Here is a 14,372-nt window from a genome sequence, read left to right on the forward strand (position 1 = left end):
AACAGACGTGCAGGCATGAGGCTGACCAAGTCTATGAATACTCACACAGTAAATGGGGGCAGGCAAATGTCTGTCATGGGGAACTGACACCAAGGGTGGGAGAGTAACAGGTTCTATTAACACTAACAGAGAATATATTTTTTATATTTATAGAAGCCATTTTACACCTGTAGCTATTATATCGTTTTAAGAAAGAATAATATTCCTTTACTTCCTCAGACAACTTAGTAATTTTTCACTTTTATATGGCAAATCAGTGCACATATCATCAGATAATTTCTCAGGCACAATCACGTATTGTATCCATGATGTTGAGCTCTGAATAAGTAATGACATAATGATAAATTATGATAACAGGGAACCATATCAACTCTTATTCTTGAAGAAACCTAAAACCTGCCATTTGAGAAGCAGGACCACTAAACAGAAAAATCAGTACAATTCCACACCAAAGGCAAAGAATCAAACAAATGTTCAAATACAGAAATGCAAAGTGAAGAAACTTTCTGCAATCATGGCAATGCCAATGATGACCCTTACCCATGTCACCAGTAGTAGAAATACATATTTCATTCAGAAGAAATTAAGAAAGAATTAATCTCACACAGCAAGAAGCTATTCAATGACTTCAGTGAAAGAAAGTGTCACAGTAATCTGTGACTAAGTATATAACTGTTAAAAATAACATTTCTATAACAAGGGATAAGATAGGATTTCATAGGTAAAAGAGCATGAATAATAAGAATGAATCATAAACTCTTCTCTATGCCACAGAAAGACTCTGATGCTGGGGAGGAAAACCTGAAGGCAGGATCTCTAAACACAAACTTTACCATAAATCCACTGACCTCACTGGAAATGTTAAGACTCAAGTTCAGACTTGATTTTGAGATGAGGTTTTGTCCCAACTTTTCAATGAGGGAGAATTGCTCTGAATTTTGAAAATTCCGAAATCCCTTTCAATACATTTAATATTCATGTTCTTGTATATGCCGCTACATTGCTGATACAGAACATGCTATCTAAATATATGCTCTTAAGTATATTTTATCTCATATAGAGAGACAATGAAATATATGACTTTTCACACAAGTCGCTCACATCTCTACCACATCAGGCAGTGAACCTCTTAGAAACACCAAAAAGATCAGGAACTCTGCAGGTTGTAATGGTTCAGAACCTGTGCAAAACACACTACCTTAAAAATAACGTTGCTTATGTATATTGTTCCCTATTAATAATTCTTTCCATCCCACTTTCTCTCCCCTTCATTAAAAGCTCTTGAGGAAAAAAACAGTGACTGTAACTGTTATTTACTATTTGGACTCTGAGATTCACAGAGTATAAAATTCTTGACTGTGAAAACTCATTTTCAATGCAGATACTACTGGAATGGTAAGAAAAATAAGCGAGCAGGAAGTGTTAATTACAAGGGAAACTGGAGCATGTGTTAACTAGACACAACAATTCAGCTTGCAGCACTTTGACAAGTCAGAGCTCAGAAGTGCAAAACAATACTAGATTTTCAGTTTATTTTCCTGATGCTGTATGCTCAGAGTATTTAAACTAACAGCATAATAAAATATTAAACTGCACAGCTCCCAGGGTGTGAAATTCACAAGCAAAACACTCATCTACCAGCATAGCATATGATTTTTTTAGACATAATACCCAATAATCTGCCACAGACTGTCGCTACGGATTCTACTTTATATGATGTGCAGATGCTATCAGGAAGTGTATCTGCTCCATGTAAAAAGCAAGTGCCAGAGGGCACTTGAATAATTGCACATCACCTGCTGGTCACCGTAGCAGTTCAGTAAGCCACAAAAAGTATATTTGTTCATCTCTGCAGCCAGTAATTAAAAAGATAAGGTGGGACTCAAACCACAGCTAGAAACTTCCCCTGAGCCAACAGCACTGAGCTGCTAGAACACAAACACCACAGTCACTGTGCACTCAAAAGAGTGGCCATGTTTAGAATGTCTGACTGCAGTAAGCGGTACATAGAGACAGCAAACAGCTCCTCCATTCCCACAGTTTCTGCAGGTTTCCACAGAACAAGCAGTTAGAACAGTTCATTCCTTTCATATCACCTCACCCAAATTTCCACTCACCCTGAATATTCACCTGAGTAACCCTCCAGTTTATTTGGTTAATATGCAGCAGAGACTCAGTTAACAAAGCTGTAATTTCATACCAACAACTTTATAACACAAACCATATTTCATAAAGAGATCAGAATTTCCAAATGAGTATCTTTATAGATTCTCATATGAAGGTCAACCACTGAAAAGCATGTAAAAAAGCATAGAAATGTCTCATCCCTGAGACTGAGCTCTAGCAGTAAAAGGAATGATGCTGCTCCCTTCCTTGAGCGTGCAATATCATCTCTTCCCTTGAGCTATCTCTGACACTTCTGTGAACTCCAGATGAGCCAACTCAGTTCACAAAGTCAGCAGAAAACTAACCAGGGAAAAAAAAACAACACAGATAAAAACTTTTCTTTTGTTCTAGAGATCCAAATCTCTGATACAAAATTCAAAGTAGCACAAGAATGATGACAAGGAAAGGGGGAAGAACTTTGTCATTCAGCAGCAAGCTGCTGGATCATCTCCTCCAACTTCTCTAAGCACATCTAAGTTTGGATTGTCTCTAATTTCCCAGAAACCAGGAAAATTACCCCATAACCAGTGCACATATCTAGGATCCTGTCATATTATTTAAGAATGAAAATACATATTGTGCAACTATTCAGATTGTTAGTTATCACTCCCCAAAGATAAAATTTTATCTTTGAAGGAGCCCAAGACCAACATTTTTATTGGCCTGCTTTGTGAGTAACAAAACTGAAATCAGCCACGAGTAACCAAGCAGTAGAGAAAGAAAAAAACCACAGAAACACCCCAGACACAAACAACTCAAGAGGTTAAAGAATCCTAAGTGAAAACATTCTAATAAATTCATAACAAAACAAGCAACAGCTTTAAAAATCTAAGAGAACTTCAACTATATTGCACTTCAGTTATTCCTTTGAAGGATAATCGAGCACTTTCAGCTTTCGTATTCCAAGGAGGTATGTTTGCTGCAGCTTCTATAATTACACAAGAAGTGATCTTGTGCAGTGTGAACTACTAGCTCCATCTTCAGATTTAGTTTAGCAGAGTAACTTGATTGAACTCATGACAGGAAAGAAGGAGGCTTGTCAGCATAACTTGAGCATAAATATATACCTGGCTATAGAAAAACTCCTAATTCTTTTTGTACAAACTTCACTCTTCCTTCTGCTACTGTCTTTCTCTATTTGAACCAATATCACCACAACAGCCTTCAGTGCCTGAGGCAGAGAAAAGAGCATAGTGATGGAATGGTTGAAGCCTTCCACCACACACAGTGATTTTTACATACATGTCTTGATATGCCCAAGTCAATGGGAAATATTGAAACTGTAGACTTCAGAAATCACATTAAGATTTACAGGAGCTATTTGAGCTCCAGAAGACACCTCAGATAATGCACACCAAGCCTGTAAATTGTTCATTTGGATGAATGTGAGGGCCCCAATACCTAGACAGTTTATATTACAGGCATTTAAAGGTTTAAATTATGAAAAAATAGAGAATAAAACTGCAAGTAGATACTGTACATGATTAATGGAAGCAAATAAAACCATAGAAGATGAAGAAGCTGAGATAAAGATCAGAGAGAAAAAAAAGTATCAGTGAAGAGTAGGAGTGAAAAGCAAGCAATGAAGAAATAGTGGACAACAAGTAAAACAAGATTCTATCCATATGGGTTTATTACGTACAAATGTTGCAATGCACAGATTTTGACTCTTTGTAATTCCACTTTTTTAGATCACGTTTTCCCCAAATTATGCCCCATCAGACAGAAATCACTTTACCAAGATTTTCATCAGAGTAATGCAGAGACACAGCTTTAGAATCTGGCAATAAGCCTTTCTTTTGAAAGAAAAACAAAAACCGAAGGGTCACTGTAATGTCATGAGCCCACCTCAGCTTCCAGTCACTGACAAAGCTCCAGTGGCTTCCAGGGGGCATTGCACAGAGTGGGTAGTGCCAAGGAAGAAACCCAGAGAGCTTCTCACATGTTGTTTGATTACTCTTCCAACATTTTGCTCTACTTTCATTGTTGGGTATTTGCACATAACGTGAGACAGCAAGGAGGGCAAAATTCTATTCTCTAAAGTATTTTCTTGGTTTTAGGGTTTCTTACGTAGTGTCATAGCATTATTGAAGCTGTTTGGCTCAAACAAATAAAGCTTCTGGAATAAGAGAATGCCTTTCCCTTGAGGGCAGAAAACAAATGCTGTGCAGGAAGTATCATTATTAATTTATAATTATTTAATAACTTACCTGTGATATGCCAGCCTGTTTGAAGGCTTCTTTTCTTTTCATCCCCAAAATGTGATGTTGAATATTAGCTATAGTTAAAACATCTAAAACTAGACAACATATTGAAACATTCTCTAGCCAGTATCATTTTTAAGATATAATAGTGTAAATCATATTCTCCATCATTAACAATATGCAGAAAGTTAACATTTATGTAACTTCAAGGAACAAATTTCTGTCATAAAAGATACCTGGTGCAAACAGATCCCTACATCTTGCAAATGTTTTACACACAGGAGTAAATCTCTTCTTCAAAGTACTCCTACAGCTGTCAACAAGAATATTAAGAAGAATATTACTCTTGATAAAGCATTTAGCCGTGCATGTAATACCTAAATACACCTACCTAAAAAAAGATTAAACAATCTAATGGAACCCACCCATAATAATATATAATGCATAATTCCTCACCTAAGAACTCCACAATCAGTGTGACTGCACCATGGAGCATCCATCTCTGGTGCAAATAACTGTTTTCCCACTTAATTTCAAATTCACCTTTTAACTGCACAAACCTAATGGTTTCTACTTTTTTCCTCCATACACATTACAAGCCAAAAGACACTGTGGAATGTTTATCTCTTATCTGGATATTGTCATTTTACTGTCTCAAACTTCTTAAAACAAGCTTTTCGCTAGGGAGGAAATCAGTCAGCATCAGACCTAGTGGGGAAACCCTGCACTTGCTCAATGTCTATGGCTTTTACATAGTTCCAGATGTTCAGAACATTAATAATGCACTAACTCAAAACCTCTTTTTGAAACTTTAGAATGTGCAAATTGCATTAAAACCTCTTTGCCCTCATTAATGGTATTGTTACAATCCCAGTACCCTGGAAAATGTTTTTTGGCATTTGTTTAACTTTGTGATATTGCCATTTACTCTTTTTAACAGCCAGTGCTCAAATCTTAATGCTTTTAATAGGCCTGGCTAAACAGACTACCATCTTTTGTAAATTTATTGAAGTAATTTATTAAACAAGTAAAAGTTATCTGAAGGCAGCGTTGGGGTTTTTATTGACGGCAGCTAAAAAAAGGGTTTTTTTATCATTTATTTACAAAACTGTGTTTCAGCAAAGTTTTACAAATTAAAATATTTTGTTCTTTTTTCAGTCTTACAACTGATGCATTTTCTGCCACTCTGCCACAGACTTCTCAAAAAAAGAACAATTCTACTAACCTCATACAAATCTCAGTAAGAAAGGGGTCTGTCTTAGGCTAAGAAGTGCCAGACATTCAGAATTAATGCAGAAACTGTATCCCTCTCTCAGCCTCTCATATGTAGGGGTGGCACATTTATGTCCAGGCCAGGAAATGGCACATTCAAGGACTCAGGCTCATATCCAATGCAGACACACTGCTCTGCAATGGCAGAGTGCAATAGCAAGAGGTTAAACTGAGGTCCCTCCTGTTGATTCCAAACAACTACCTAGATGGAACCCAAAGATTCTCAATCTATTTGAAAACAGCAGAAATTATACCTACCGCCATGCTCAATTAGATCTATTGCCAGGCTCTGTGCTGCTCACAGAATTAACTGATGTTAAGGTCTGTCTGCCTGAAGTTGTATAATACCACCAAGAATGGTTTTGTCAACAGACTAGTAAACAGCACTTGTCTGTAACTTCACTACAGCTTTGGTTGATACTTTAAACACAGAAAGGGAACCAAGACAGTCAACAGAGGTGTTCCAGTCCAAATGCCTTTACTATCACCCAATCCTGACTGTTCTCACGGAAGAAACCATGATCAGCCAAGAAAACAGGAAAATGGGACAAGATTGACAGAACCTAAGCTCTGAACTCGTTGCTCTTGAGATACATAGCGACTCAAATGTGAAATTCAGAATTTATATTTTGCTAAAGTTATTATATATGTATTCTTATAATCTTACCCCAAAATTCCCCAGTGCAACAGCAAATGCAATGCAGCATTAATTGGGCTGTATGTATATGTTAATATTAATATAATGCAACATAATAGTTCTGCCAGGTCCAAGAGATTTCCCTCTACAAAACTATTGGATACAGTATAATACAAAATACACAGCAACAGTGTGCAACTGCTGAGCAGGACTGCTTTAACCTCAAAAGTTAACGCTTTGTAAAAGAAAGCAAATACAAATGAAATACAATTAATCTGCATCAGTGGAGAGCACTAGATCTTGAAGGTGTAAGTGGAAAAAAAAAAGCAGTACACAAATTTTGGATTCTCAAGAGAACACTTCCCAGTTGTTAAGTTTTACTGTTTGAAAACCATCATTCAAACCCTTTTGGGCAACTATGTTATTTTTAAAATGTTACTTTCAAGTTATGGCTCAACAATTAGCAGATACAAATCCAGTAACAATGCCTCACAGGAAAAAAAAACCAAGCAAAACACAACAAACCCACAACATTAACATCACTGGCCAAAGCCTGTTTTGTAGAAAAGCTACTAAAGGTCAGTTAATTCATCATGATGGATTATCACTAAAATTTATAAGCATTAGCATTTTTCTCCTTGCTGGATACCTTGACTTTGATATGACACATGCTGGATGAATCATCTAAGGCACAGGCACCAGGAAAGATATATCTTAATGCAGACAGGTTGGCAACATGAACCCTAATGGTCCTTATCTTAATCTTGTTTAAAAGCATCTTAGATTTTTGAGTAATCTTTTCACCTTCTGATATTCTCTTTTATAGAGTGTTTTTGCTGGAGTTGCTACTGATTTTCACATAAACTCATTTTTGTTGCATAATATCACCAGTTTTAGTAGCCTTCAAATGATCTAGGTTTGCAATTTAATCAATGCTAAGATTAAGCTTATGTTAAAAAAGTCAACATGCCAGAAGAATTTGTATGTTATTGTAGATTATCCATTTGTGAAACATGGCATCACAGCTGTTCAGAACAGACACCCACCAAACACGGAGACGTGTATCTGATGCACTGTTTTATTCTCATCCATATATTTTCCTCTACTGCATTATTAATCTCAGATATTTTCCATATGTATTTTTTAAACAGTCACTTCTCAATGAAAAGTATGTTTATTCAAATACCTGATCAAGATAAAAGGAAGTTCCTCTACTATTGCTTTTTCCCTATTCAAATTGCATCTGGCAATTCCGAATTACACAGACAGATCAAGGTGGCAGACTTTGCCCACAGAACCGCACTGAGCTGTTTCTGCTACAGCTATTTTGATAAGAAAAACCCAAACAATGAAGCAGGGGATAGAATGGGCACAGAAGATAACCACCAAATTAGTTTTTATTCAGACTTTTTTGCAGTAGCAGAAGTTCATACATTAGGCAAAAAGATCCTTTGAAAGTAACTTCTCAGCCTAAGTATCTTCTTCTTAAATCATTAGGAAAGAATGCAGGTTTACAATGCTGACTTCCAATTCTTTACAAAACAGTTGAATAATATTCTACAGATTATAAATATCTTGTGGTAAGAGGCACTCCAGAGCAAAACATAGACAAGTGACTACTACCTCTTCCTGGCAGTGGACAGCTTCTTCAAAGAAATCTAGAATCTCCCAGGAAATAATCTACCTAAAGAAGCACTAATAGAGAAAAATGCAAGCCACTGATGGATGCTTTCTGCAAGCATTAGCACTGGAAGGAGTATGTGACTGAAACGCCAGCTGCTACAGCAACAGACCCTGCTGACATTTATAGCATCCATCTCCAATGTTCTATGAGCAGGAGCCAGTTTTTTCATTTTATGATTAGGTTAATATGGTGACATTTAGAAATTTCACTTGCCCTCTATTTGTACATGGAAACCTTCTAGTACTTTGACATCTTCTAGGTGAGTACGAGATAGTTTTTCTATTATACACTTCAGAAGCCTGAAACAAATCACGATATTTCTGCCAGAGTTTGTTTCTCCAGCTCTAACATGAATACAGGAGTCAGTCACCACTTTCACCAAGTATTGGCAGATCATTACTTTCATGTATAAAAAGCAACCTGAAATTTCAGAAAAAATAGAGAGAAACAAATATTACTCATAAAAGCTCCTTAAATTCCAGACTGGGAAGTTTAAATTATATTATTTTTTCTACTCCTGCCCAAAATTTATTTTCAACATTGTGTAGAGAAGCTCTGCCTAACAGTACAAGCCAGAGGAGAATGCTGCCTGATGCTTGCTTTAGGGTCCCAACATCAGTCATCACAAACTGCCTCAGGCAGGGTTCTCAGCTTCTACTTCCTGTGGCAGAGGTTAGACCCTCCACTTTTTCTGTTTCCATAGACTGGGGCAAAAAAGTAGTGATTTACCATTCCTACAATGAAAAAGAACATTTACCTATATTTTATTAAAGTGAACAAAATTCAAAGTGAACAGAAATGAACAGAAGTGCTATTTCTGTCCTTAACATCTCCTTGTATCTAAACCCTTGAAACTAACATATAATTTACTACCTGAATTACATTAATAATGGGCTTTCCAGAAAAATAAAACTAACTTTATTTACAAAGCAAAAGAATTTGGGATAACTATCAAAGAGGTTTTCAGACAAACAGTTAAGAAAGAATGGGCAGGATGAGTGCTGAAAGTGAGGTACTGAACCAGACAGAGCCATCCAAAAAGCAGGGCTTCTGATTCTTAAAACAGAAAGAGAACACTGCACTGGAAAACACATCTATAAGTGTAACCAAACTGACATCCAGTGTACATGCCTAAATTCAAGCTCCATCAAATTATCTGCATAGATAGTACTCGACATTCAGAGCATTGCCATCAGCCTTCCAGACATGTAAAAACTTTATTTTTCACTTAATCCGAAGTTGAAACACCAATTCATAAAACCTTCAAAGAATTTGCTTAACTCATAATGGTTAATTTAGTGATGTATGTGACACGTATATTAATCAGATCTTGATAGCCTTGAACAATTTCTTTAAAAGCTGTGGGGTTTTTTAGAGATATAGTAACTTCCCCACAAAAATCTCTGAAAATCAGGTTTGAAATGTAAATGTGCAGGTAAGCCATATTCTGTACGATGACAAAAGAAAAATACCTTGTTTTCCCTGTACTAATATGCTTATGCTTACATTATTCTGTGTTTTCAACATATTAATCTGAGACTTACAGGCAACCTGATCCAGAATAGTAGAAGTGGAATGAAAAAGGGCATCAGTAGAAAAATATTGGCAATGTGATTTAAAAATATCATCATTCAATTGTCTGCAATTTATATTTATCAATATTTTTGCTAGGATAATGGAAGTGTTCCCACAAAGAGAAAAGACCACTCACTGTATTTAGCTAGATGACCTTTCAGTGAAACATAAGGGCAGTGAGGCGGGAGGGTACAAGAGCTGTCCAGCAATCTCTTTCCTTCCTTATTAAATGTCATTACAAATTCTCTCTATGCTTTCAATTCAGATTACTATTCTCATATAAGATCAACCATCACGTACTGTTCAACATTAGTAAAAAGAATAATGACAATACTCCTGTTCCAATTCTTCAATAAATTGAATGCAAAATTTATTTTCAGATCATTAACTATGCATATAAGTGCAGTGTCTTGAGCCAGGTTAAGCAAACTTCTAGTCAGTAACCTGCTTTACCAGTGACTGTACATTACCTGGTCTAATGTGGTCACCTAATGGTTGCTGTCAGTAATTGCATCAATAACTCTAATTCTTTATAGACACCCAGTAACGAAAAACCCATCACTTTGCAGCCTCATCAGTTCAAATTATTATAAAGACTTTGGAGATAAAAAAAAAGAAAATTAAAGAAAACTCTTTCTTTCTCTTTTTAAAGTTTTTCTTATTTTCCTCTTAAGGAACTTTCAAGATGAGGGAAATGGTTGAATCTGTTATTTCCATTCGCTGGGGGGGTTTGTTCATTTGGTAGGATTTAGTGAGTTTGGAGTTTTTTTGAGAGGTTTTTGTATTCTTTGTCGAGAGGATTTTTTAAAATCATAAATGATGGTTCCAAATGAAAAAATCACACTCTTACAAACATTACAAGACAAATGGGTATGAATTATGGAATTATATTGCAGGTTTATATTCCTGTTCCTCAGAGCTCACCAGAAATAACAGCAAGAAAGAACTGAGAGAAGAAAACAGAACCACTGTGAGGTACAGATTAACCATACTTAGGTATCTGCTGTCAGTGAAATTAGATATGACGTAGTTTGAAATTGAGAAATTTGATTCCTTTCAGACAATGCCAGTGAGCAATTCCCCTGACTCAAGAAAAATACACAAGAATCTCCAATGAAGTGAAATGGAACAAGAGAGAAGGAAATAAGAAATTAGCTGAATGAATACAGCAGTCAAGTAGCACACAGAAAACATGCTAAGGCATTCTTGCTGCCAAGTTATACACATAAATTTTCCTTTCCTGATGTGTGTTACAAAGATTAGGTTGGGGGATTTTTATAATAGTTTCAAAACATTCAGGGAAACAATTAAAAAACCCTGCAGATCAGTCTGGCTTGTTTTGTAAAACTGAAACAATTGTACCCATTAGCTAAGATACAGGCACCTGCTGAAAACAAATATAAACATGGGTTTTCATTAAAACAAACTTTTATACCAGCCTATAGGAAATTCACAACCTGACAATACAATGTCATCACAATGTGTTATTACATTTATTTTATATAAAGATTTATATATGTTGATGCATAAAGCAAGAGATTACACAGTACATTTTCAAGCAAAGTGTGTGTCGTTTTAAAGGAAGAATACAAATTAAGATTGCCTTACCTTATAGGATGGCAAAAAGCACAAAATTCCTTGGGCTACTGTTTGACACACTGAAAGCAGAAGTGCTCCCACCTCATCCTGGAACTCAAAGGTCTCTGTATGCTGGAATGTGGCACACAACTTCCGACCGTTAGGGCCCACTCCAATGGTACCAATCCAAACCTGGTGTAGTTCATATTTTAAAAGTTAATTCTAAAATACACAGCACAAACTGTATGAAATTACTTGAGGTTAACTAATGAAATATTAATTGTGAGGGGAAATATTGAGATATAATATTAGATTTCTAAACAAATTAATTCCAGTACTTAAAAACAGAAGAGAAAGTGCAATTAACTGGTAAGATGGCTGTTTACCAATACAGCACAACTTTAACTTTTCCAGGAACACATTTAAAATTGCCCCTTTTTCCATTTGAAAATGTACTATATAATTGCATTAATCCAAGCAATAGTTCTGTACATTCCTTTTTACACTTATAGAATGGATTTGTCATCAACAGTTACTATTTCACATCCAATGGCCATCATTACACCTCAGGAGAGGGAACCACAATGCAAAAGTTTACCTGTGAATTCCGAATAACATGATTTGCCTCCAACTGAATAGAAAACTTCACACCAAGCTCTGAAGAAAATGAATCCATTGGAGAGAGTGTACCGGATGTCAGAACAATTGTTCTCACATCATTTAAGTCGGAAAAAGCCTAGTATGGAGAAAGAAAAGCAGGAATTCAAAGTGATTGCACTAATTTTCTAAGAACTTATATGCATTTGTCATGACTAAAATTACTGAAGGTTTTCTGCTTCACACCCAGCTTACCACAGCAGGATTCAAGCACCAAAAATTAAGTGTGTGGACTACAGTTTTGTGCCGCAAATTCTTTTTACGCCTGGGCCGTGCAAAGAAGGCACTTGTATCTGAAGCATCAAGTTGGTTTTCATTCATCCAGGTGTAAGTTTGTTGTAAAGCAACTCTGTAGTCATCTGCAAACCTACAGAGAGATACAATAATATGAAAAAATCCTACAAGAAAGAATTGAAAGTTTAAGCATTACGCTCATACACAGCACAATCAGTGTTGCTAAAAGGCATTTACAATTAAGTATAAAAAAGAATTTTATACTTTCTAAAAAAATAGTGAAATTTTATAATAATTAATATTTTAAAATAAGGTTTAATCCAGAAGCAGCTCAGAAGCCAGACACCATAACTGAGGGGTTCACAAACAAAAGAGGTGTTTTGTCAAAGCAGCTGAATTCACCACCACCACACTGCTCAGGCTACGGACTTGAACTGACCTGCTCTTATCTTTAAAAAGATATAGAAGAACCATGAATAATCCCTTCAGCACCATCTGAGTGGCAGGGCTCACAACTGGTATCTCAATCAGTTCCTCTTTACCAAACACTGATACTTTTTCTTCTTTTTCCAGGACAGCAGCTAAATGTTCCTATGACAGGCAAACAAACTCCACATTAACAACATCCTAAGTATCTTCTCAAAGACAAAGCTAATAGAGATACAAGAGTTCCAGCACACTGCTTTAAAAGTTCACCTAAAACACCCATATAGTCAGACTGAAGACAGAATTGGAAGGGAAAAGTAACATCTTTAAAGTGTTTGGTTTATACAGAAAGGAGGGATAAAATTGAAAAGAGGGTAAATACATTTCAACAGTCAAGAAAAATGCAGATGGACAAAATAGACAAAACTATTACTGACTCAATGCTGCAATTTAAATAATTGCACATTATCAGTTATATCCATTAAAATATTGATTCTCCACAAATCCCAGTAGCTCAAGTGGAATACTCATGGTTTTCCATCGGGCATCCTCTTCACACAGCTTTTTATTATTGCAATAAATTAAAAGACCTGTTAGCATTTTAACTCATTTACATTTTATGATGTTTAACAACATCAATATTGTGCACTCTGGTACTCAGTTATATAGCATACAATATTACCTGTAAAATGGGAAAAGTAGTATCAGTTATTCCCATTTTGTGCAAAATGCTGAGCATCTCTTTTCCATTCCAAACCTTAAAAGAAGTTTCATACCCTCTTTCTACCAGTTGACTAGAGCTCTCCTTTAACCAGCTGTAAAAAGAAAGAGAAATCAGAAATAACTTCAGCATTAATTTTAAATATTTAGAGATACTTTACATGTAAAAACCAAACCTCAAAAATTGCACCAGACTTCTATAATGTTGATGGTGAATATTTTACTATATCTAAATACAGAGAATCTGCTTTTCTATATGTCTCTTTGTCACTGTTGAACTAACTTCTGGTAACTGCTCATGCTGCAGCTCATTGAAGGTGAGAAGAAAATTTGTCCCTATAGCATTCTGTTTTATCATCACATAGTATCTCTACAATAAAGAAAAATGATTAAAATATACAATATGTCAGGCTCATTTAAGAAAGACTTCTGCTGTACTTTTCAAGCTACTCATTTTTACTCTAGTTGATGCTAGTTCACTATGGGGCAATAAAAAGTGCAGGTCTATCTGCAGGTATCTGTAACTGCTACAGTTTGAAAATGAAGCAGAATTACAGCTGTTATGTACAAAGCAAAACGTGATAGGACTTCCTGAAAACCTGATCTAAACATGTAGATCACCTCATTTGTGGCACAGCTAAAATCTTTTCTAACTGAATGTGTCCTCTATCATCCCTGCAGTATTATGAGACCTTCTCTCTGTCTAGAGAGCAGGCAGGCTTCCTCCTTGTCAGGAAATGCCGAAGCTGTCCGTTTCATCAACCAGCAGAAGGCATCAGAAAGACAGCTGTCATTTCTACAACCGTTCAAAGTATTTACCTGTAAAAACAGTTATTCATTACCAACAAAAGCAACAAGGCTCAGTGACTGTTTCAGTGCCAGATTTCCTGTCATGTGTCCACAAATAATCTGATCAATGGAACAATTAAAAAAGAACCCAAACCTTTCCTTTTGCCAGGTTAAATGCAAACAAACCCCCATAAATACTACCAGAACAACCACTTCTTTGGCTATAATTTGCTTTTCCTTATTAAGCAATGATGATCACTAACACAGGCAGGACTTCACCAGTGTAGTACCCTGCCCCATTTCCTCAAACGCAGGATCAGAAAGACCTGGAACTAAAATTAGAAAACTGCCACTGTGACAGAAACAACACAGATTTACAATGGATAAAACATGTCTGCAGATATAAAACTTCTGTCTACCTGTTATGAAC

At 36.0% G+C, this 14,372-nt stretch overlaps 1 protein-coding gene across 1 annotated transcript in view; it reads right to left on the reverse strand.

Annotated features, from left to right (window-relative positions):
• The window catches only part of BRIP1 (BRCA1 interacting DNA helicase 1), a 57,780-nt gene that overhangs the window by 29,106 nt on the left and 14,302 nt on the right, over positions 1–14,372 (reverse strand). The window contains exons 10-14 of the mRNA XM_031053731.2: positions 13,116–13,248; positions 12,447–12,598; positions 11,969–12,140; positions 11,715–11,852; positions 11,147–11,308 (exon numbers count right to left, since the gene is read on the reverse strand). Of these exons, the coding sequence (XP_030909591.2) occupies positions 11,147–11,308; positions 11,715–11,852; positions 11,969–12,140; positions 12,447–12,598; positions 13,116–13,248 (757 nt within the window). The remainder of the gene's footprint in view (positions 1–11,146; positions 11,309–11,714; positions 11,853–11,968; positions 12,141–12,446; positions 12,599–13,115; positions 13,249–14,372) is intronic.

Source organism: Melopsittacus undulatus, chromosome 13, assembly GCF_012275295.1.
Source record: "Melopsittacus undulatus isolate bMelUnd1 chromosome 13, bMelUnd1.mat.Z, whole genome shotgun sequence".
NCBI classification, from domain to species: Eukaryota; Metazoa; Chordata; class Aves; order Psittaciformes; family Psittaculidae; genus Melopsittacus; species Melopsittacus undulatus.